Source organism: Linepithema humile, chromosome 3 (assembly GCF_040581485.1).
Source record: "Linepithema humile isolate Giens D197 chromosome 3, Lhum_UNIL_v1.0, whole genome shotgun sequence".
NCBI lineage: Eukaryota > Metazoa > Arthropoda > Insecta > Hymenoptera > Formicidae > Linepithema > Linepithema humile.
This window is the reverse complement of record NC_090130.1, coordinates 2,340,406-2,363,744: the sequence shown is the minus strand read 5'-3', so window position 1 is coordinate 2,363,744 and position 23,339 is coordinate 2,340,406. Positions and strand designations below refer to the sequence as shown.

Below are 23,339 nucleotides of genomic sequence, written 5' to 3'. Positions count from 1 at the left end.
GCTGAAAGGAATTTATATCTCAATTCACGTGACATATTGTAAAAATCGTGAAGTGTACAAAACAATTTTAAATACGTATTTCGTATTACATATTCTTAATAGTGCAAAAAACTTTTTTAATACCAGAAATTAAACTTAAACGATAAAAATGTCACTAAGCACCATTAGCTTCGGATCTTTAGGTTTAACCTCCAAACGAGATGAATTTTGTTTCGATGGTAAGACATTTCTGCAATTTAATTATATCACAAAGTCGCATAACAATGTATTGACTTTTAGATATGACAGACGCAGAATTACAACAGGAACTCGAGAATATTGCTGATTCAAATTTGTTGTTGAGATTAGAAAATGATGTTTTTGAACGATATCTTGCACGCAAAGAGCCTGACAGTCTTCAAAGTAATTCTTTTATTTAATCAGGATTTATTTCAAATTTTTCTGTGAGCCTTGCATTGTCGCATTAAAATTTTCGTAAAAGTATAAATCTGATTTTTTAACAAACTTTGTTCAGCAATAGCGCAACTCTTAGAAACTGCTAAACGCATGCAGAAAATCGCGTCTCAATACAACCGCACAGCTTCACCCATTATAAGCACAAGAGGAAGTCTTGCGAATATTTACGACAAGGATGTAGTAAGCGTCGGCAGCATCCATTCCAGAGGAAGTCGATACGTCACGCCAAGTATTTTAATGGACAAAGCGCCGAGAGGAGGAGCAAAGTTAATCCCATGCTATACTTTCGTAACTGCTGTGTGTTTCCAATCGATATTTCGGTTAATTATCGAATTGCAGAATCTCTTACGCGTATCGCATTGAAATGGTGAACACCGAAATCCGAGAATTGCAGAAAATATTAAAAAATCTGGAACAAACGTCGAAAAGGAAGAAAGTATATTTACGAGCGCAAGTGGAAGAGAATGAGATTAGCATTCTCGAAATTTGCAAAATCAAGGAGGAATTTGAAAATAACGTGGTGCAAAAAAGCATTAAGAGGAAAATACCGGCTGAAAAATTCATCAGGTGCTATGATAGACATTTTACGATTGTACATTAATTTATCCATTGAGTGTAGACATACAAATAACGACGACAGAAGCGAGTTTGGCGTGTAGGTTTGTGGAAGAATGGTTGAAAGCAACAAACACCGCAATAGAACGCGTCAAGTTGAAAATGACTAGCGTAAAGTCTCAGATAAGAAAAGTCAGGATGCAGCTGGAGCAGAGGAAAGCACTCGGCGAGGCTCTACGCACCATAGACTTTGAACAATTGGGTATAGAAAATCAAGATTGCATGCAAAAAATCGAGGAGAAGAATCGGTATCTGCTCCAAATGAAGAGAATCGCGGGTAAGAAATAAATATCCGACAATATCGCAATACGTAAATCATTGCGTTTGACACAGGTCATTACAGCATCGCATTAACCAGGCACAAAGGAAAACTGGATGATTTAATGTCTACTATGAACAAAGTAAGAGACCAGATCGTCTCCAAAAAACTGGAGATGAAAAAATTGCGATCGAAACAAGCAGCTCTAAAGATCGAGATAGAGAAAGAGAGAGAACAGCTTAAGTCGATGACAATGTTAATAGATGAATTTGAGGTACATAATGTTGTATTTTTATATCGTGCTGGTGAAACTTTCATCTTATAGTTTTTATAAACAGTTATTATAATTGTAGGTTCCGGATGTCATAGATTTTATAAAAATGCGCGTGGAACTTGAACAATTGCGTAGAATGCACAAACTATTAAGTAGGCAGAGAAAGATTCAGCAAATAATGTTAAAATCTAACATCTAATAATTGTAAGACGCTGAGCAGTAATATTATTGTTAATGCTGCGCATTATTGTTAAGAATATTTTTGCTAATCTTTGAATCCTTACGTTTTCAGAAAAAAAAAACAAAATATTTATTCGGAATTTTACCAGCAATATAAATTGTATACATATAATAGTGGATGATGAAATCATAAAGATATAATGTGTGTCCACTTCTCTACCGTAGAAAATATATTTACCGTTGCAGGAAATGTTCTGAGCAGATGTCTACGAGCGGCGAGTTACAACTCCTTTCGTGACCTTACATTTAAAAAATTGTGACAAGTTCTTTTTCAACTTTATTTAACAGTTAAAGTTATATTATAAATTTACTTGAAATTACGCTAAATGTACTTTAACATTTATACATTTTGAATTATATTTATTTCGCGTAAATAAATTTTTAAAATATTTACTTTATTATAAAAAGTGGATTTGTTTAACAATGATATGTAGAATGATGATCTATTATTTAATTAATTTTTATGCTCTTTATTGAGAGTAACACGAAACTTGAGATCACACATGAAAACGTAAGAGAAAAGTCTGTACAGTAATTACGGTCGTGCTGTCACTGATTATGCCACGGCGTAATTAAAGTTACGGTATTTGTCCACAGAATGAAGGAAGCTCATTGTCGACTACACACCTTGCTGCGTACAAAATGCATTACAAAACATTGCACATTTGGTAAATATTTTTTCCGGTGAAATTTTTTTGCATAAAATGTACTTTTTGTTTCACCAACAACCACTTAATTCGAAATAAAATAAAATACAAAAGATATTGCGCTGCTTTTTGCATGACAAAAATTGTAGAAGCGTAGAAAATGTTTATACTGCAATTAAGTGCTGTGACATATTTAATTCAGTAGTTGCGAAGGTAAAGCGATGTAGAAAGATTTTTGGCGTGTGCCGCGATGCGTCGGGTCACGCTTCACGCACCGATAGTGCCTGTCCCTTCCTCTTTTTGCCCATAGAATATTCGTCCCGGAAAGGCCCGTCTTTCTTTCTGCTACGATTCAGTTTTGCCGCGACGACAACATCGAGCCGCTGGTCCTGCAATCAGTTGCCGAGTAACAGCGCGATCGATTGTTTAACATAAAGTCTATAAATTTAGAAAATGTGTCGCATTCGATAACTCATCGTTTTCCAAAGTGTTTTGACATGTGACGTCATCCGAATTTTGTTTCGATTTTGCTGGCGGACGCCATAGACTTTACTTATGTGAGTTGCATATATTTATCAAAAATAATTTATCAAAACGATACATTTCTATCATTTAATTTAAAATATGGTATATTGATATAAATAATAATTAAATAATAATCAAACATACTTATAAGCATTAATCTGTGCTTCTTTAAATTAATATTGTGCTTATCCACTTGCGCCGGCAAAAGATAAGCTTCTTGAGAATGAAAAGTATCTCGGAACGTGCGCAACAAAGTTTCTCACGTCAATTGTTGGTCCAGCGATAAATTTGCAACAAAGAATGGCGACAATAGGGATCCGAAATCTCATTACTTTTTTTATTATTCTATTACGAGATGAAACCTATGGAAAATATTTGGAGGTAAGACTGCAAGTTGGTTTACAACTTCTTCATCAGATCTCCGGTCACGCTCGGGAATTTACAGCTATTGTTCTCTGAAACACGTAAATTAACAGATATATTTGGAATTGTAATTAGCTTGTAATTCTGCTTGCAATTGTAATTTGTGCCTAATATGTGGGTCACTGGGAATATTCATCCGATTATCCTTAATTCGACTATAATATTTGCTTTTAATTTAATAAATACAAATAATGCTGACGCAAATGAGATTCGAGTAATATATTGATTTCTAAATATTCTTTTTTTCATATATATATTATATTTTTTATATATATTCAAAGGGTCTCAACGTGAACTTGGGAGACGCACTTTTATTTCTCAGAGAGTATGACAGCGCAGCTTCGTCAATGTGCATGAGAGTGATGATGGCGCAATGGAATTTTGCGACAAATGTTACTGATGTAAATCATCAGAAAATGGTAAATTTCTTAATTAGTACAAAATAATGCAAAAATTTCTTATAACATTTTGTGTAATTATTAGGTGGATGAACAAACGTTAAAATTAAAATTTGAAAGAGCTTCTTGGCGGAAAGCCATCACTTTTGCTTGGAGTCGAATACCGGATCCTTTAGCAAGAAGGGAACTTAAAATGATTGCTACAAAAGGTCGGAATTCCTTGACCGACGATAAGTTCAATGAGGTAGATAAATATCTCATGAGAGAAATGGTGCTATTTAATTCCTTAATTGTTATAAATGTGAACGCATTTATTTAAATGTCGAAAAAATAAGTGCGGAAATAAAATAAACGCGATCTGCGATCTCAATTATAATTGTATTATAGTTTACGTCGTATTACCGCTTCTAATTTTTAGATACACCACTTAATAGCCGAGATGAAAGAGATTTACATTAAAGCCAAAGTATGCTCGTATAAACAAATCGATACTGAGTGCAATTTGAATATAGATCACGGTTGGTCTTCTAATCTATTACATAAAAAAATAATAGAGCATAAAATTAATATAGTATATTGAAATTATTTTCAGATATAAATAAAATAATGGCACAGTCAAAAGACTATGATGAATTATTGCATTACTGGCACGCGTGGCACGAAGCAATCGGTCCACAACTTATAAATAAATATTTAAGATACGTTCAATTGGCAAATCAAGCAGCTAAATCAAATGGTACGAAAAGTATAACATTTCATTTAATCTTAAATATTTTTTAAGATGACGTTCAAAATTGACGAAACGTTTTCTTACCGAAGGTTTTGCTGACGCTGGCGATCAGATGATAGAACTGTTCGAAGACGAACATTTCCAGCAAAATATAGCGCAAGTGATGTCAGCTGTAACTCCGCTCTATAAGAATCTATTTACTTATGTGCGATCGAAACTGATTGAGAGATACGATGACAAAATACGCGAGGACGGGCCTCTACCGGCGCATGTTTTGGGAAATATGTGGGCTCAAAATTGGGAAGCTCTGTTCGAGTTAGTGCAGCCTTTCCCCGCGAGCAGAAAGCTCGATGTGACTTTGGAGATGATTATTCAGAATATCACACCAATGAGGTATATTCCAAACGTACAAATACTCTTGCGCAAGCTCATAAAATGTGAATAATGTTACGAAAGAATGTTTTTACGGTGAAAAGGATGTTTCAAATAGCAGAGGAATTTTTTACTTCACTCGGAATGAAGCCGATGCCTCCGGAATTTTGGAAGTTCTCCATTTTTGAAAAACCTATTGACAGGGAAATCAAGTGCACTCCTAGTGCGTGGGATTTTTGTAATAGAATCGATTATAGGTCAGTTTTTTTATTAATTTTTTTTATATTTTCAATTTATTTCTTTGACAAAATTAATAATTGTCTACATCGTGTTATTTTTTTTTATAGAATAAAACAATGTACCAGAGTTACAATGGAAGATCTTCTGTCGACGCATTACGAAATGGCGCATTTGCAATATTATTTACAATACAAGGATCATCCGCTACTATTTCGGAAAGAAGCAATGCCAGGTATATCGTTTTAATATGTTATATAAAATTCCATATTTTATCAACAATTCTTTTTTAATCAGGATTCAAGGAAGCTGTCAGTGACGCAATTGGTTTATCGATTTTTACTCCTCAGCATTTACACAAAATTGGATTGCACAGTAATTTAACAGATGATTATGAGAGTAACATAAATTTTTTGATGCTATTAGCTCTTCGCAAAGTGGCTTATATACCGTTCGCTTATATAGTTGATCAGGTGACTAATAAATAGTTAAATAATTAATAATGATTAATGTATAATAATCCCTACATTACAGTTGTTCTTTCTTTTTAGCCTGCGTATGAAAATATTATTATTGTGTATATTTATAGCAGAGAATAAATTGCATACATTTATTTTCTTTAATAGTGGAGATGGCGCGTCTTCAGCGATGGTGTGCAAGATATGACGGCACGCTGGTGGGAATTAAGATTACAATATCAGGGCATTGTTCCTCCCATATCTAGATCCGAAAGAAATTTCGATCCAGCAGCGAAGTATCACATCCCGGCGGACAGTCCTTACGCAAAGTAGAAACATAATTTACTGTTAGATAATATATTTATACAATATTTGTACAATATATTTATACAAATAACATGTTTTATACTTCTACTAATCTTTAGGTATTTTGTAAGCGCCGTCTTACAGTTCCAATTATTCCAGTCACTGTGTGAAATTTCCGGTCACACCGGCGAGTTACATACTTGCGATCTTTATAGATCGCGCGAAGCAGGTCGGCTATTATCGTACGTAACGTTTAGCAAACTTTGTTTAAATCACAATTATTAAACATAATTTGGTTGTCAGCGAAACGATATTTTGCACATTTACAGAGATGTTCTGTCGACGGGAGCTTTAAAACCATGGCAAGATGTTGTCAGACAATTGACGCGAGGTAAAACGAATCGAATAGATGCTGGTGCCATGCTTAAATATTTTGAGCCATTGAACGCGTGGTTGAAACGACAAAATGAAATGCAGCCTGTAATCGGTTGGATTTCCAGCCGCGATGACAAAGGTTAGTTTAAAATTAAAAATTTATCTAATGATTTCGAGTATTATTTAATGTAAGTGCAAAGTGTATCTTGTAAAAATAGGAATTTTGGAATTTGTTTCAGCACTGTTTGCGCAATGGTATCAGAGCAGTGCGCGGAAAATAGAATCATGGAGTTTATTCCCTTTGCTGCTTATAATTTGCAAAATATGTATTTATTAATAATTATTGCATATGAGATTTAACTAAACCTATTTTCCAAAGATTTTCATAGTTAGTATCTGCAAATTGAACGACAATGAATAAAAGACTTGATAATTCTCGAATAATGCTTTGGGTGTTGAGCAACAAATAAAACAGTATAGTAAAAGTACTTTTTTACATTTTTCACTATTTTGCGTGATATACGCGTACGTTTCATTTAATAAAATTATTAACACCAATTTCAATATAAAGAACATGCTGTTCCTTGCATTTTTCAATCTTAAGTACTTGAAAATATTTAATTAATGTCTTATTGTATATATTAAAATATTTATGTACAAACGTTATAATATATGTTTGTTATATGTATATTAGATGACATATAACACATCTGGCATGTATGTTACAATATATATATTATAAAAATTATACAATATTTTCTCTAATCACATTTATAAGACAATAAAAAATGTTAACAGTAGAAAGATTATAAAACGTTACAGAAAGAAATTTCTTTATTATCAAACGCAGTAACATATCGAACACTTAGTTTCGCACCGTCCTCAATCTGTCAGGATTGAAATCGATAAAGAGTCCACGTGTAATTGACATGCAGCTATGACTCACCGACGTAATCAGGCGTAACGTTATTGAATCTTACATCGGAAGCTCGATGCACATTAGTTAATTAGAGCAAAGAAATCCTAATCCACGTGGATTTTCTTCACTAATCTAGTGCCGAATCCGCACGAATTAACCAATCGCCAAAAATTTAAAAATTACCCCGATGGAAATATTTTGTTGAAAATACTATGAAATCAATGAAAAGTAAAATAAAAGTTTTTAAAAAATTACTGAATATATTTCAAAATAAATCATAATTTTCCGTATGAAAATTTAATGTAATACTATGAAATATAAGGAAAGTTAAAATATACTGCTGAAAAGTAATAAAAGTTTTGAAATAATTATCATTATGAAATTTATTGAATTAAACTGAAAACTGTTACTTTTTAATGAAAAATTGCTGAAATATTTATAAAATTAATTAATGGGGTCAATCGAGAGAAATTTTCAAATACATTTCAGCAAAATTTCGTTATATTTTCAGAAAAATATTTCCATTAGGGCATAGAAAATGTCAAGTCCATGTGGACTGTCCACGCCAATTATTTTTTCAAGCCTCTCGGCAATTAGTCAATTCGCGCGAATTTGTTAATAGCAGTGCAGTCCACTGTCCACGTGGACAAGGGTTTCTTCGCTTTTACTAACCAATGGGCATCGAGTTTTACGCATAAGGCCCAATCATCTTACATCAAACGACGCCGCCGACGCGCCGGAGTATGATTGCTACATGTCAACTCCACGTGGCTTCGATTAGAATTTCGCCAAACTAGAAACGGCCCAAAATTGAGCCGAAATGTTTAATTACTTTGTATCTTTTTATAATGAAGAAGTATTTGTTGTGCGCTTTGACATCCGCATTGTAGTTTTTATAGTTTCTCTTCTGTTATCTATTTTTTTATTGCCTATCAAAATCGTCGCAGTCAATACATCGTTTAATCGATCTATCGTATTATCGTTGAGATCGTCTAACCTTTTAAATTGTCGAAATCATTTCAGTGCACGTTATTGACCACGGTGGGTTCTTTTTGTTCATATTAGCAGCTGTAGATAGTATTTCTTCTGTATTTTCACCTCACAGATGTCACTATTCGGACAGCTAATTAGTATGTCGCCTGGTCGTGATTCCCAGATCGATGCAAAGCATTGCGAAGCATGATGTGATATGTCAAAATATTGTGAATTTTGGTGAATACATTTTATGATTATTACGATTGAGTACGCAGATTGACGTGGGAACAATTGAAAAATTTTCTTGTTAGTTTTTGTATGTTTCCTTTCTGTTTTCTGTTACGTATTTAATAGCCTAAATAGCTAAAATAAAAATAAATTGTAGGTTAAGGAAGCGGTATTTTCCAAAATGGAAGTAATCTTGACTCGTGGATTGAGATTTAGCTCTGATTTAAGCAATGCCTCTATATTGCTGACGAAATATCTTCCATTGTCGGCATGTTACACATGTCACGTTAATACAACACGCTGGAGATCGGCATTTCCTGGTAAGATCAATTGCGAATGTTTTGAACGTCAACATACGCTTTATTTAATAACAAACGCTTTATAAAAAATATCTGGTTTTCTTCTACAGAAAGGTACCATCGTTATAGAATCGCGTCGCATAATTCTTTAGGCCTGGTAAGTAATATACTTACGTATCGAAGGCCACTGAAACAGGACGTTAACAAAAATGGTATTACTCTGGCATACTATTCGGATTCTAAGCAAAGCTCCGAAAATGATTGTCAGAAATCTCAGATGGAACAGAAAATGACAGTATTCCAAAAAATGAAACAAATGACCAAAGATTATTGGCACGTATTAATACCTGTACACGTGATTACCTCCATAGGATGGATAGCTATATTCTATACTGCTGTTAGAAAGTACGTGTAAATACAATTTACACATACGTGACACTTGAGTTTGATGATTAATTGTATACAAAATTTCAGTGGTGTGGATGTAGTACAGCTATTGGAATACATGAATTTTAGTGAGAGATATGTAGATTTAATACGTAACTCGAGTGCAGGCAACTGGGCTATTACTTATGCGCTTTATAAGATATTTACACCGCTGAGATACACTATTACTGTTGGTATGTAATTTTTTACATGTAATATTTTATATATGATTGATATATTTTCTTTGCTAAACATTAATACTGAAATTAATACTGAAATACAGGAGGGACGACAATGGCTATTAGATATTTAAGTAAAATGGGATACGTGAAGGCGCCATCATTCAAGCTTCGTTCAACAGAGGTGAGTAATCTACCCGACGTGCAATGTAATCTGTTGAAACTGAAGAAATAAACTGTGTTTAACATATAATCATCTCTGTGTCTACATTTGAAACATCTGTCTCGTCTGTTTTCTTTTTACACGCATACATGGTACAGCCTGTGCGCAAGACTATGAGTAGGTTACCGATTACAATCAATTTCAAGTATATCGTACTTATCTCGGTCGCATTTGTCTTTTGCGAGGCTATTGTCGTACTCTTGTCACGTGAAAAATAAATTATCAGTCTCGTTCCAATTACGACAGGATGTGTGCTCCATCCGTAATTGTCTTTAATCGTGTTGTAGCCAATACAGTCAAACAAATGTGCAGCAGAACACAAGGCAAAATTGAAGGCGGAATATAAAGCGGATCGATCGAACACAGAACCGCCAAAACCATAAATATCTCCCCCCGTAATATGTCAACTTACGAATTGGGTTTGGCGTAGCTCGGGGATTCACTGTACCGCGATATCGATGTATTTTTGATTGTAAATATATATTATATTATAATAAATCATCTCCCACATTATTATTTTTTATTTATCCAATCATTATGTTGCATCAGTCACGAGCGTTAATTACAAGCTGTCTACGAATTTACAAATCTTAGCCGTATAAAGATGCGCTAATAATAAGTATATTTAGCGACAATCATTGCGAGATATCGTTTAATTAGGTATATTTGTTAAATAAAAATTTAAAAAAAAAATTGAAGTACTAAAGACGCACGCGGATTCTTTCGAACGCGATATAATATCGCAACGAAATAAATAAATGCACTTACTGCAGAGTTTTTCTTTATTGAAAGATTGTCGTTTATACATATTGTTTATACGATTTAAATAGGATAATATTTTTATCTACAATGCGCGCGAACTTAAAGCTATTTAAGTGTAATATAGAAACAATTACGCTTATTAATCCTGAAGAGTAACAACAATTATTTGGCAGCTCGAGTTGTGCGTCTTTCAGTGCTATAATATTGTCGCTTATTGATACCACGCCAACATACACTTTTCGAACATACTTCGAACATACTTCTCCGTCTTTTATGCTAAAATACTAAAACACGTCATTATAGCCCTCGAAGTATACATATCATACTACATTGTGTCATATATCGGCAACCTTAATATTGCGCGAGACCTCGCAGCGAGAGACGACATATCTGTCTTAATAAATACTGAATGATATATGAAGTACGATGAAACTTGATTGACGAAGGAAATTCGCAGGAATGTTCCCGAGAGTCATGTTTCCATAAACTTGCGATAAAACATGCGATAAAAACGCGATGGATAATATATACATGCGCTAAAAAGTATGGAGTTTTCATATAACAATGAATAACTATTATGCTACTATATCACAGTTGCCTGCGCAACTCATTCATCCTAATGAGACCACTGCATTCACAGAGTACCTTGGCTAAATAAATAAGAATCGCATATATTAAATATACCACTTACTTATAGACTATCGGTTTCTGCTTTTTTCGGTTAAAAGTATCATTGTACTCGTAGTCATATATTACGTTTACTGGTTAAAATGATCCCGGAGGGCAGTGTAATGATTTTCATTTTCTAATAGCAAATTTGAATAAGAATTAAAGTCTGTCACATTAGCAGATTAAAAGGTAACGCATTTACGCATTTATAAGTGTTATATTTTTATCAATTTAATTATGAAAACATAGCATAAAATATTTCAATGGTCAACAATTTTATTTAAAAATGATTGTAAAAGATAAAAAGTACCGCGAGATGCAATAAAAAGTAAATTATACTGCATTTTGCGGCTCCAGTTTATTTATACACATGTATGCATGTGTTTTGCAATTTGTATACAATGTGCCAGTGTGTATCACTGCATCCAACCGAATTCACTATAATACAGTAATTCTTGATTGTGTTTTTCTTTAATTAAAAGAATCACGAATATTTTTATTTCTCCTTTCATCATCTCTCGCGCTCAAACTTCATCTGATACCAGCTTCTTCGATACTTAAACTAGCCCGTTCTCATTATTATTTCGGTAAAACGCCGGTAAAATTTTTGCGGCAAAAAGAAAATAAATAAATTCAAATAGAAATCTTATAATCTTATAATCACTGTAACCAGTCTTGAGATTGTATCAAAATGACGTTTCGTTTAAAAGACCAAAATGGTTCAAAAATCGCAATATTTCAATGTTTGTAAAAACACACTTAGTTTGCGGTAGATAATCGGCTATCATTTTCGTTATACGCACTGTAACAATTATCGATTATTAATCGTAACAGTATTAATTTAATATCTTGCGTTTTACGAGAGTATGAATATAACAACTTATAACAATCGTATTAGCATGCACCAATAATTACAGCGATTACCAACTGTTACAGCGAGAATCTTATGTAAGAATTCTGAGATTTGTTATCGAATTATTAATTTTTGTCTACGCAATATGTGACTTGTACTACGCATTCTTTTTCACTGCGCGTGTCAATATCCTACTCTCCTCTATACGGCACAGTTAATCGATTCCCATGGTATTTATTCCTACGATCATTGTTTTCACGTGTTCAAAAAATTCCGGCAGAGTTTTGAAAACTACTATCGATGCGATTTAGCCCATAAACTGATAGCTAGCTGACACCGGCTGCGGCGCTCTTGGCTGCGTGTGCGATATGCGTTGGATGTGACACGCACGACACATAAGCCTGCCGTCGAGTGGGTAGCACCGTTTATCCGGTTCGTCTGTCAATTGCATACCGCAATCCTCGCAAACGTAGCAGTCCACGTGAAAGTCTTTGTCCATGGAAACTACCCTGACCGTCTCCTCGGTTCCCTGAAAAATGAAATTTTCATCAGAAACGCCGCCGCGGCCTCGATTATTCGAGCGAGCTAATCTCGGAGGCGCATACTTCAACCGGCGTTATCCCTTTTCCACAAGACGCGCACTTGGGAGCGAACATTCTGTGGTAATCGTTGACGCAGTAGATTTTATTGTCGACGTCAACTGTGAAAGGAACACCGTCGAGGCATTCGTTGCACACGCAACACCTGAAGCAGCCCGGATGATAGGATTTGCCCATCGCTTGCAATATCTACGGAAAGCGAAAGACGACGTTATTGAATTGCAACGACGTTTCAACGGATGATAATGACTGAGTCTCGCCGCTTACCATTTCCATAATAAGGTGACCGCAAATCGCGCATTTCTCGGCCGTCTGCTGGAAACCGGAATACTGCGAACACAACGATTTCTATGAGTTAAGCGTTATGATTGATTATTATCTCAATGGTGCGTCGCTGAAGCGGCGGTTCACATACCAAATAGTCTTCCTCGCAGTAAACCCTCCCGTGAACGTTGTAGAAGGCTTTGCCGCGGAGCGCCCTTCCGCAGGAACAGCATATGAAGCAATTGGTGTGGTAGAGATTGCCCATCGCTTGACAAGCCTGTCCGGCGCCGGTCACTTTTTCACCGCACGTATGGCAAATACCTGTCAAAAAATATCTACTTTATTCGTTCTACATTTGCAAAATAATCAATCAGTTATCAATCCGTTTGTTCCGACCCGCTTGAAATTGTCTAAATTTTTTAATTATATTAACATTAGTATTTCTGCTTATGCGCGTGCAGAAAATATGAATTGTACGGAGAAGTTGTGTTTCGTGAAACGCGCAAATGAAAAAAACTCGAAAATCATTCGCCGCGAACACAATAACGCGCAAAGTTCATGAGAGCTGAATTTCACTCGGTTAAAAATACACGCGCATCGACAGATGCAACAATGCGGCATATTCATCAGGGTCAAAACCCATTCGACCCGTCGCGGATGAATGAGGACAAATCAACGAACTCACAGCTCTCGATGGGCACAATGATTTCTGCCATCTCTCAGCCGACAAACTCTCGTAATTCGCGCACGCCCGCCCTGGCCGTTTCAATTTTGCAGCTTGCTTTCGCTAGACCACTTTCGGTCGGACTAGAATCCGACCAACGAGTCAGACTGGTCTATCTATAACGAGATTAGTTACGTGCCGCGCGACGCAGTACGGCTTCGCGTACAGGATGTTACACGAAGAATACGTCTCGTCTGCAAGTACGCGCGCGACTAGGGGGACACTACGTTTGCCTAAACGCCCTGCCACTTCTCGACTGACATTACTTCGCACGATCGAGGTGCCTGTCCGCTCGTGCTGAGTTCCTTATTGCGCGCGTTAGGCTGCGTTCACATTTATATTCTAATAGCTATATAACTCTTTCGTTTCTTCTGCTTACTTGTTGACACAGTTAGGCGACATTATTTCAACTATTCTAACGGAATGAAATTTACTGTATAATTCGGCTTCATAGATTTTAATAGATTTATTTTATCAGACGCGCTGTTATCGTTTTCAAGATACATTAAATACACTTGTTCAATTAAAATAAAGCCAAATGTCACATTTTCGAAAGAATGCAGCATGAGAAACGCGTGACAGATAATGACGCAATAGCGCGGTTCACGTACAAGTATTCGTAGTTAAGCAGCCAAGCGAATTGACATAATTAGATATAATGGAGAGAAGCGGAAGAAAAAAAACAAACTCGGAGAGATAAACAGTTTAATTTCTTCGTTCCGTATTAAACACAATCTTGTGAAATCATTGAGCCGCTGCCATTATCGCATTTGACACGAGGAAGCAGCAGAAACAAATGCAGCAGTAGCAATTGCTGATCATTGATGCAACGCGTTGCGCCCATTGATATTGGTATGAGCGCTACTTTAGCGCTTTTAAAGAGACGTGAGACTGAAGCAGCCTACTCGCTTGTGTATGCACCTAGGCGTTGCACACACGTGTCGCACATTCGCTCCCTCGTAGCCCTTTACGTAGGAGAGACGCGAAGAAATACGTGGGCGGGTGTTGACGCGGCGCGCGCGCGCGCGCGACAGTGAATGTCAACGAAATGTCGCGCTAAAAAGTATCCGCGGCTCACCGAAACGGCTCGATTCCGTTTTTCGAAACCGGTCTAAACGCGAGCTCGCGCCGTGGGAATTGGCACGGCGTGTCATCGTTGTCGTCGTTTTTTTTTTTTATTATTTCCTAGAAATATCTAAAATTACGAATTCACTTATGTATCGGCTGTATCGCACGAACTTGACGCACTCGTTTCCCTAATCATTCTTTACTCCTGCCGCAAAATATATGGAAAATGTAAAAACAATAACGTAAGCGCTGATAACACCAAACGAAACGGTTCTGCCTGAACAACGATCGTTCGCGCATCTATGGGCGCGCGGTGTCGCGTAGAAATGTGGAACACGAAGCGCACCGATAAGCCCGCTTTTTTTTCCGGAACACGCGAATAAACGTCACGTAAGTAGTTTCTTACCGAAGTATTCTCCCTCCTCTTCCTGCTTTTCCATTTCCTCTTCAAGTTGCCTCGTCAGCTCCTCTATTTTTCTCTCTGCTTCCGTCGGTCCCTGTGAAAAGAAAATTGCATATGAAGAACATATTAATCAGAAACAGTACTTTACATAGCAAAACAACAATCTACATATGATTAATATGTATCTTAAGTATTACTTTATACTCGTAATCTAGCTGTAAAAAAAATTAGCGTTATCAAACAGAGCAGCTATTATTTATCGTTCTTCGAAAGCGGTATTAAGATATTTTTTATGTTGATTTATGTACTTTATGTGTACTGTTCTTTACACTTATACATTTAACGTTACATTACGTGCAAATGTTACGCGAAACTACTATTTTTACACATTATTGTTATTACATCTCTATTTCTGTGTTTAACAAATGAATAAGAAGCTATGGGAAAAGACGAAAAAAAAAAAAAAAAAAAAAAAAACAAGAACAGAAAATGTTAAAAACTAAACGCGCGGAAATACGAACGTCTCATGAATAAAATATCATTTAGCGAATGTAAGCTTCTCAGCGGCAAGCAATTTACCGGCTATGATTCATCGAGTGCGTGAAGAAAGAATTCTTCGGATAGAATTCTAAGCAGTTTTCCAAACTTTGTTGCGTTGAGGATCGAACGACGTGCAGTCCAATAACAAAATGCGCAAGCAGGAAAAATGTGACGGTCGCGAATCGTGCTTTCGTTGGCGCGTTAATCTTATCGTTACACAGGTCAAGCGTTATGTAAAATACGAGCGATTAAGATGCCGGCATTAATGAGATCATCACCAATACAGCGCAGAGGAAGTATGCTTCGAAAATCGCTTGCGATTTTTGAGAAACGTACGCTTTGAATAAATAATTTGCGAACATCGAGATATCTATCCAAACAACTCGAAATGCTTGAAATAAAAATGCAATTTAAGCAGGATAGTATTACACTTCAGTCAATATGAAACGAATTAGCATTGTGTGCCCGCATCTCTTGTATGAATTTTATATATAGTCTTTATGGCATTCGGCCAGAGTGCAAGCTTGACATACATTATGATCAACACGTTTCCTTAACCCACTTAACGCAATTCATTTATACGCCACTCCCGCGTTCTTTCTTAGCATGATATGCAGCAATGATAATATAATGAGCGTGCGGCGCGCGTACGGGCGTGCGTATACAAGATTTTCGGAAGCGCGAGAGCTTTCGGAAGAAATTTCGCAAGCAAGTAGCGACAGATTTACCGAGGGCCTAGAAATGACATTGTAGGGTAGCAACCCCTTTCCCGGTGCTGGCTTAATCGGCGGACTAACAGACTTTTTCTCCTCTGCCTCTGGATCGGTGGATCGCTGCAGTACAGGTACGCCGGCGTTTAAAAGCACGGGTCCTGCCACTCCGCTTGTCACGCCGGGCGGAAGACTAGTGATCCTGGGGCCGGTGTTCACGTCAGACTCGCTGGCTGTGGTCGACGCGCTGGTCACGGCGGCCTGCACCTGTCCGCGCACAGGACTCCCGACGGAATTGTTCGACGAAAGGGGCGGTCCGTGTCTGGGTGAGTTGAGCATATTCTGCGAAACAAGGTCTGATGAGATTTGGCCGTGTGTCGGGCTTGTTTTCGGAGATTCTCTTACTGCATTGTTGTTAGCGATAATGGATCTGGTGAGATCGCGGCTCGGAGAGTACAGAGGTGAGCTCCTCGTAGCCGTGGGGTCCGTCGCATCCGACATGTAACTCCTGTCGTTCTGCTGCAGCATGCCTAATCTCAAGTGCTCGGCGGAACGATTTGAGGAGTAAACGGGAGAATTTCTCACGGGGAAGTCCGATCGATTCTCCTGATGATGATAGTTCCTTTCGTTTTGAGGCATCGCTCGATTCGGCGAATAGCACGGAGAGTTGCGACACGCTGTCGGCTCTCCTGGACGAATTCCGTACACTGGTGAGTTCCTGGCTTGCGAATCTCCTGAAAAGTTCGTGTTAGCAGACCTTGAAGACGGCTCAACGTATTGTTTGTAATTCTGCGGGTTGTCCTGCCGAAACTGAGAGAGTTGGCTGTTGTCGACCTGGCTTGCAGCACGGAATCCTTGTTGCCCGCTCATAGTGTTTTCCAGTGAACCGCGATAGTGATGCGATTCCGGTGGTAAGCGTATCGGTGGGGATTCGCTGTGATAAGGTAAAGCAGTTCTTGGAGATTGCTGCTGTTGCTGCTGCTGCTGCTGTTGCTGCTGCTGCTGCTGCTGCTGCTGCTGCTGCTGATCCGCGCTATAATTGAAGTTTCTATTTGGCTGCAGCTCGGAAGGAGGCACGTAGGCGCTTCTTCCAGCCTGGTGATCCGAGGAGGAGACGGAGGACGTACCCTGTAAGTATCTAGATGTAGATGAGTCGATTGATCGCTGTAAATTTGAACTATCGTAACTCTGACCGCGCATGCTTCCGCTTCTCTGTTGCGTATATGATAAATTTTGAGGTATACCACGTTGACTTTGAGATTGGCCTACTTTTCCGGTCATAACAACATAGTCACCGCCATTGATGTTCGCTGGATGGTAATAATTCGTCGGAACCTGAGGTCCTGGCTTATTCTCAGAGAAGTGTACTTCCTGTATGTTCTCGTATACGGGTGGAGCCTCGTATGGCGGTAGTTCTTTCGCTGGGGATGTACTCTGGTATCGATTACCAGTTGGCACTTGCGGCTGAGCTTTCCTGTAACTTCCTTCGTAGGAGTCACCGACTAATGAAGTTCTAGGACTACTCTTCGGACTTTTCCTAGATTCAATTGGATGATAGTAGGGTGGATGTGGCTGACTCTGCTGCGGATAGTAGTCTATGTTTTCATAAACAGGTGCTTGCTGATGGCTTCCACGAGTCTGATTCTGCTGCTGCTGCTGCTGTTGCTGCTGCTGCTGCTGCTGCTGCTGCTGCTGCTGCTGCTGCTGTTGCGCACTAATTTGCTCCACTGGCTTCGGAGTGGCAAATCGTGAAGCAGCTATTATATTTTCACGCTCGTACAATTTATACTCGGTGGCAGCTGCCTGTCTAGTAATATCCGAAGAATTACCTTCAATGAAGCTCTCGATAGCACCGACCGGTCTGCCGGACGCTCTGGCATCGTTTCTGTTAATAACGTTCCTGGAGATGGGTACCTGAGCCTCAGGCCTGGAACCCGAGACCCTGGCCGCGCTCGTTGCACCACCGGCCTCCGCGGTGTCATCCCCGAGATGCAAGTAACCTAATTTCTGTACGTAAGAAGTATCCGCCGAATTGCACATTGGCAGCGATTCTCGTCGATTACCGATAGGCCAAAGTGTCGTCTAACTCGTCGCACACACTCCAGTTGAGCTCCGAAAATCAAGACGCCGTCGCCGAATCCGACTCGCAGCGACTCGACATCGTATACGCTGTGTCGCAGCACTCGGTGGCCCGCTTGTCAAACCGATCTCTCCCCCAACTCGCTCCTTCCTTCGTCTCCTTCTCTCTTCCTCTTTCGGCTCTTCTTACGTGCGCGCTCTCGTAATCGTCTCACGAGAAACTCGGCGCAAAATATGCGTCATGCGTACCGAGCCCTTTTTCTACCTTGATTTTGGGCTACGCCCTCGGACTCGCGTCGTTGCTCTTCAAGTGCCGACGCGTTGACCGGTGCACACCTCTGCCTCCTCTCGTTGCAACTCCGAAAAATCACCACCTGCGAAAATTCATGCGCACATGCCCGCAGCAACACAGGAACGCGTCAGTGTAAATCGTCTTCTGTCAAGACAGAGACCTGCGGCAGGTGCCGCAGTGCTTTGAAGCTGTTTTGTAGATACCGTGTTGTGGTAAGATGGCAAAAGTAGCTTCCAGTACGTTGCTGTTCAGCAATACGAGCGAGGCTTACAGCGATCCTCGATTCATTCTCTTCTAAGAGCGCCTGATCGCGTCCAAGCGCGTTACGCTGACAGCCATGGACGCTTTGCATATTTTTTACGAGGCATTTTTATTCGGTTCGGCTTTAAATAAAATTTAAAAAATATGCACATACAGTAGGCACTCATCAGTTTGTTGCCTCTAAAAGGTAAAAAATGTATTTAAAAAATGAGGAAAAGAAAATATACCTGTCGATAAATGCAAGGAAAAAGAGCCTTGGCTACAAGCAATAGTCTTCATTCATGTCTGGCAGTGAATGGCTTCGAATGAAGTAGACTGCAGATACTGTTACCAACGAAAGATACGCGACGAATAATATTTAAGGTGTTTAACTTATAATACATTATTAATTTTATAATTTATTATTAATTACATATTTCAAAAAATAGGTACATACATCTACGATACAATAATATTGTATATTTTCATAAAATTATAATTTAGTAATTATCATTTGTAGGAAGGTGAAAACTCTGTAGAGAAACACCGTTTTATAGAAATATACAATATCATTGCATGCGTATATATTTTTAATAATAATATAAACATTATAAAATTAATTAACATCATAAAATTATAAGAAATTATTACATTTTGATTTTACGTTATACATTATAATATTTTAATCAATTATAAAATTATTCCATTATAAACTAATTATCGAAATGCATTTGGTCGGTAATGATTTTATTTTTTCAACCTCTTGAGCAATTTTGAAAGTTTCGAAAATTAACTTAGGACTGTTTGTCTTAATATCTCGTCACTTTGCCTGCCAAGGACAGATTGAGCCACTAAAGACGCAATATCTGGCCTTGTGCATCTTCATGCAGTGACTCTACTTGCGCGGAATAATAATGCCATGTAATTCCATGCTGTCTACTTTACACTATGTTTGATAAGAGCAATTTGTGGAAAAATATGTGTATTTAAATTCTCTATAATATAAAATAATTATAATGTTTTAATAAATTATTTGCAATTAATTAATTTAATAAGTACAGTCCTGTGAATTCTAAGAGTATTTTATGAATGCTAATACGTTTTAGACTTTAATTTGAATAATTAATTTTGTCATTAATCTCTAAATCTCCTTTCATTCTAATTAAATTTAATTAGCTTTCACGCACAGTCTATAAAGATAAAGCTTTCCAGCGCGATTTCAATGGGATTCTAGATTCAGGATAATCAGGGGCTTGTGTGCAATCGCACGGCTCATCTTGTGATCGATGAATTCTGAGAAATGGGTCGACGATGAGACTAATTGCGCATAATGCGTTTTATTCTTTATCTTCTTATTCTCTTTCCATTAAATTGTAACATTTTCAGATGAATGAATAAATTATATTGTCCGCAGTTTATTTATGTTAATTAGATATGACTTATATGTAAGCTGCAATTTGTGAAGAAAATAATATTCTTAATAAATAATAGATAATTCTAAGTTTATAACTTACCTATAAAAATAAATGTATACGTAGTCCATTATTTATCAGATCTTTCCATGATTGTTTAATAATTATTCCCGTCTTATGTATCATATTTTAATTACTCATTGATCAGAATAAATGTAAAATCATGAACCGCGAAGCTATGGAATACAATTCTATATCACTAAAAGTTATCGGGCCAAGTTAGCGGTTGAAGAATTAACTATCGCACGGGAATGATTAAAAAGTCTGGGTACATCTGATCTGATCGTTACGACGTCGCGCCAGTACTTGCTGTAATCGCGTCTCGCTGTCGTCCTACGCAGGAAAGGAACTAACTTTTCACCCGTCGTGTATCGCAGCTGTTCGCCGCGCAGCGCGATAGCGTGGGTGTCGTGACCTCGCTCAACGAAAACCTTATATTTCCGAAAGGTGAATAAAAAACGCCAGACTTCAAGCCCTCTCGTACCACCCACGAGACAGTCAGCACCCACGTTTTCGCCAAGCACCTGCGCGACTAGCCGCCCGCGTTGGCCAATACCGGTTGATCGATCGATCGGTGCTAGCGCTCGTGACGCAATCTCGCGTATTCAGGATTCGATATCTGATTAATTCGCGAATCTCGTAGAGGCATCTATCGCTGTCCATATGCTCTCTTCCTGTTGCGCTGATGAACAATAAGTTTCGGCGAAAGACTTAGACACGGTCTTGATTTGAGCAATTAAAATATTCAGAAAATATATAGCAATCCATAAGATTGTTAAGATATTTCTATTTTTACAATAACTTTTTGACGACTCTGAATAACGAAAACTAAAGATTGCTCTGATGGAAATATTTTGCTGAAAGTACTATGAAATCAATGAAAAGTAAAATAAAAGTTTTTGAAAAATTACTGAATATGTTTCAAAATAAATCATAATTTTCCGTATGAAAATTTAATGTAATACTATGAAATATAAAGAAAGTTAAAATATACTGCTGAAAAGTAATAAGAGTTTTGAAATATTAGACATTATGAAATTCACTGAATTAAACTGAAAACTGTTACTTTTTAATGAAAAATTGCTAAAATATTTATAAAATTAATTAATGGGGTCAATTGAGAAAAATTTCCAAATACATTTCAGCAAAATTTCGTTATATTTTCAGAAAAATATTTCCATCAGGGTGAAACCGTTGTTTAAAAATTTAAAGATTTTACGATTCACACGACCGGTCGCGCAAAATTATTACCGCTATGTATTCTAATTTCTTATCGTGGCAGACAGGCGGTATCGCGTGAGTGCGCGTACGCAAAGTGTATACTGTTCACTGCAAGACGCATTGCGTCCCAAGCGGAAGTGCAGTGACCAACACGCACGGCACGGCAGCGCATTCTCGTCGCACGAAGCCCTGTGTGACATAAGGCCTGATACACGTGTCACGTCGATGCGACAATAAACGAGGCAATCGTGCTTATATGAACAGTTATGTGCGCTGATGTACATATGTGGAACCATGCGCGTACAGACGTAATGATTTAAGCAGGAAATACATCTTTACGCATACTTCAAATGTTATAGAATTTTTTTTTTAATTACTGTAGAGCGATTTTTGTAAAATTAATCGCATATACATAATTGCCATCCTTTGCGCGCAAGTATAATCGCAAATATTTGCTCATTGTTTATCATGTAAAATAATTTATACATTTTTGCGTATCTATGGAATATTATGTGTGTACGCATACTTTGAAGTAAACGTACGTATGTTTGCGCGCGTGTGTAGAATAATCGTCCACCTGTGTACACCAAACAAATATAAGAACACGATGCATCCGCAGCAGTTCGATTTGTGTTTTCCGATGCTGTCTAAGCAAAAAAAAGGTTCCTTCGCATTGCGGAAAGATGTAAAGTTGGTATCATAACGCATTTAATTGGATGGCAATGTAATTACATGGAGAGTGACGTTGTGTACCGCTTATTTCGCAATTGAGTTGATTGGTATCATCTAAATGTCTCGCAATTGCAAGAAGTGAAAGACATATGCAAGAATTGTAATAAACAACGTGTAGCAAAAGTCTCACACTTTCTCCGAACACTTTCAACGATATCACGTTAACGAGAATACAAATTGTTTCAATGTGGCTGGGAAATTTTTCATGAATTAAATTTGCTAAAAAAAAATTCTTAACTATGTTAAACTATAAGTTTCTCTGCTCACTTTATCAAATTACAGCTCCCATAATAATCCCACCGCTCATTGTGGAGTCACAATTATCGCAATAAACGTCACGAGCATGCAAATTGCGTAAAGCAACATTGCAGCCGAGTCGTTCGAAACAAGGAAACAGAGTGTTACGAAAAATAGAAACGCGTGCAAGATGCACGATCGTAAAGCACGAATTATGAAATAAATGCTTTGCATACTGTCAGCTTTATGCGCGGTACGCAAATTTCGATGCGACTTCCTTCCCGCCCCCGGCAATTCACTTCCTCGTTCGCAGCGACGTTCGTATTTGCCACTTTTTGTGCAATCGAATCGAATTCCTGCAGGCTGCGCCGAGCAACGGAAGCTTCTGCGTTCCAACGACGACTACAGCGGCGTACGCATTTCCTCCTCGCGCTCCTCTCACGGGCGTTCACGGGCTGGTGTCGGTTGACACGAACGCGTGTGTATCGATACATACTTCGCTTCTTAGTTACCACCTTGACAAGAATTTCGCCCAAAACCGGTTCACGCTCGTAAAGCGTCTCCCTCGTCGCGATCTCTTACGCGCTTCCGTTCCGGATCTGTGGACGGGGATTTTTAATGCGGAGGATACGATTGACCTTAGCTCACCGCGAGTGCATTAATTCGGTAATTCAATAAATAGGTTACGATGTTAAGTGTTTCTTGCAATTGGCAATAACAAAAAAAATCCATCATGTCCGCGAAGATATATGAGAGGAAGGAAATGACAAAGTTGGGTCTAATGGATATAATGATTGATAATGTGGCGAAATCTCCACATTTCCCTCTGGCTAAGAAATACTTATTGCAACTTACGACCATTTTCAGAATAGTCGTTATTGCAGAACGAATTGAGAAAAAAAAATGGGAA

At 37.9% G+C, this 23,339-nt stretch overlaps 4 protein-coding genes across 8 annotated transcripts; 3 read left to right on the top strand and 1 right to left on the bottom strand.

The window, feature by feature from the left end:
* Positions 1 to 57: 57 nt before the first annotated feature.
* On the top strand, positions 58 to 1,808 carry LOC105676219 (cilia- and flagella-associated protein 263). The gene is made up of 7 exons (XM_067351826.1): positions 58 to 218; positions 280 to 402; positions 515 to 722; positions 796 to 1,023; positions 1,116 to 1,348; positions 1,405 to 1,604; positions 1,684 to 1,808. The coding sequence occupies exons 1-7, from the start codon at positions 149 to 151 to the stop codon at positions 1,801 to 1,803; spliced, it is 1,182 nt and encodes a 393-aa protein (XP_067207927.1). The 5' UTR covers positions 58 to 148; the 3' UTR covers positions 1,804 to 1,808.
* LOC105676522 (angiotensin-converting enzyme-like) lies at positions 1,673 to 7,749 on the top strand. The gene is made up of 15 exons (XM_067351821.1): positions 1,673 to 1,808; positions 1,897 to 3,048; positions 3,225 to 3,397; positions 3,721 to 3,858; positions 3,923 to 4,081; positions 4,256 to 4,355; positions 4,430 to 4,573; positions 4,657 to 4,960; positions 5,044 to 5,196; positions 5,287 to 5,411; positions 5,474 to 5,649; positions 5,803 to 5,963; positions 6,060 to 6,182; positions 6,270 to 6,454; positions 6,555 to 7,749. Exons 3-15 carry the CDS (start codon positions 3,317 to 3,319, stop codon positions 6,650 to 6,652), a joined length of 1,947 nt encoding a protein of 648 aa, XP_067207922.1. The 5' UTR covers positions 1,673 to 1,808; positions 1,897 to 3,048; positions 3,225 to 3,316; the 3' UTR covers positions 6,653 to 7,749.
* A 564-nt stretch (positions 7,750 to 8,313) lies between these two features.
* LOC105676523 (uncharacterized protein C18orf19 homolog A) lies at positions 8,314 to 10,077 on the top strand. Of its 3 annotated transcripts, XM_067351827.1 has the most exons (7): positions 8,317 to 8,515; positions 8,595 to 8,757; positions 8,847 to 9,141; positions 9,211 to 9,356; positions 9,446 to 9,525; positions 9,663 to 9,681; positions 9,852 to 10,077. In XM_067351827.1, exons 2-7 carry the CDS (start codon positions 8,619 to 8,621, stop codon positions 9,908 to 9,910), a joined length of 738 nt encoding a protein of 245 aa, XP_067207928.1. In that variant the 5' UTR covers positions 8,317 to 8,515; positions 8,595 to 8,618; the 3' UTR covers positions 9,911 to 10,077. The 3 variants fall into 3 exon arrangements, with proteins under 3 accessions (XP_012229922.1, XP_067207928.1, XP_012229923.1); XM_012374499.2 differs by having other exon boundaries at positions 8,314 to 8,515; positions 9,663 to 10,077; XM_012374500.2 differs by lacking the exon at positions 9,663 to 9,681 and having other exon boundaries at positions 8,320 to 8,515.
* A 251-nt stretch (positions 10,078 to 10,328) lies between these two features.
* jub (LIM domain-containing protein jub) lies at positions 10,329 to 18,701 on the bottom strand. 3 transcript variants are annotated; one of them, XM_067351820.1, is made up of 7 exons: positions 17,986 to 18,696; positions 16,175 to 17,887; positions 14,910 to 15,000; positions 12,863 to 13,032; positions 12,715 to 12,777; positions 12,454 to 12,636; positions 10,329 to 12,377 (listed from the first exon to the last, which is right to left on the bottom strand). In XM_067351820.1, exons 1-7 carry the CDS (start codon positions 18,136 to 18,138, stop codon positions 12,156 to 12,158), a joined length of 2,595 nt encoding a protein of 864 aa, XP_067207921.1. In that variant the 5' UTR covers positions 18,139 to 18,696; the 3' UTR covers positions 10,329 to 12,155. The 3 variants fall into 3 exon arrangements, with proteins under 3 accessions (XP_067207921.1, XP_012229919.2, XP_067207920.1); XM_012374496.2 differs by having other exon boundaries at positions 16,175 to 16,498; positions 16,562 to 18,693; XM_067351819.1 differs by having other exon boundaries at positions 16,175 to 18,701.
* Positions 18,702 to 23,339: the final 4,638 nt, after the last annotated feature.

What these genes read in the sequence shown, in the direction of transcription:
- LOC105676219 (XM_067351826.1), top strand. Translation starts at nt 149, where the DNA reads ATGTCACTAAGCACCATTAGCTTCGGATCTTTAGGTTTAACCTCCAAA. An exon ending in AGATGAATTTTGTTTCGATG is followed by an intron (nt 219 to 279) that starts GTAAGACATTTC and finishes ATTGACTTTTAG; the next exon opens with ATATGACAGACGCAGAATTA. An exon ending in CCGGCTGAAAAATTCATCAG is followed by an intron (nt 1,024 to 1,115) that starts GTGCTATGATAG and finishes TTTGGCGTGTAG; the next exon opens with GTTTGTGGAAGAATGGTTGA.
- LOC105676522 (XM_067351821.1), top strand. Translation starts at nt 3,317, where the DNA reads ATGGCGACAATAGGGATCCGAAATCTCATTACTTTTTTTATTATTCTA. An exon ending in TCGGAAAGAAGCAATGCCAG is followed by an intron (nt 5,412 to 5,473) that starts GTATATCGTTTT and finishes TTTTTTAATCAG; the next exon opens with GATTCAAGGAAGCTGTCAGT. An exon ending in GAAGCAGGTCGGCTATTATC is followed by an intron (nt 6,183 to 6,269) that starts GTACGTAACGTT and finishes GCACATTTACAG; the next exon opens with AGATGTTCTGTCGACGGGAG.
- LOC105676523 (XM_012374499.2), top strand. Translation starts at nt 8,619, where the DNA reads ATGGAAGTAATCTTGACTCGTGGATTGAGATTTAGCTCTGATTTAAGC. An exon ending in CTGGAGATCGGCATTTCCTG is followed by an intron (nt 8,758 to 8,846) that starts GTAAGATCAATT and finishes TTTCTTCTACAG; the next exon opens with AAAGGTACCATCGTTATAGA. An exon ending in TCAAGCTTCGTTCAACAGAG is followed by an intron (nt 9,526 to 9,662) that starts GTGAGTAATCTA and finishes TACATGGTACAG; the next exon opens with CCTGTGCGCAAGACTATGAG.
- jub (XM_067351819.1), bottom strand. Translation starts at nt 18,196, where the DNA reads ATGTGCAATTCGGCGGATACTTCTTACGTACAGAAATTAGGTTACTTG. An exon ending in AGAGGAGGGAGAATACTTCG is followed by an intron (nt 13,033 to 14,909) that starts GTAAGAAACTAC and finishes ATTTTTTGACAG; the next exon opens with GTATTTGCCATACGTGCGGT. An exon ending in GTCACCTTATTATGGAAATG is followed by an intron (nt 12,637 to 12,714) that starts GTAAGCGGCGAG and finishes CGCTTTCCGTAG; the next exon opens with ATATTGCAAGCGATGGGCAA.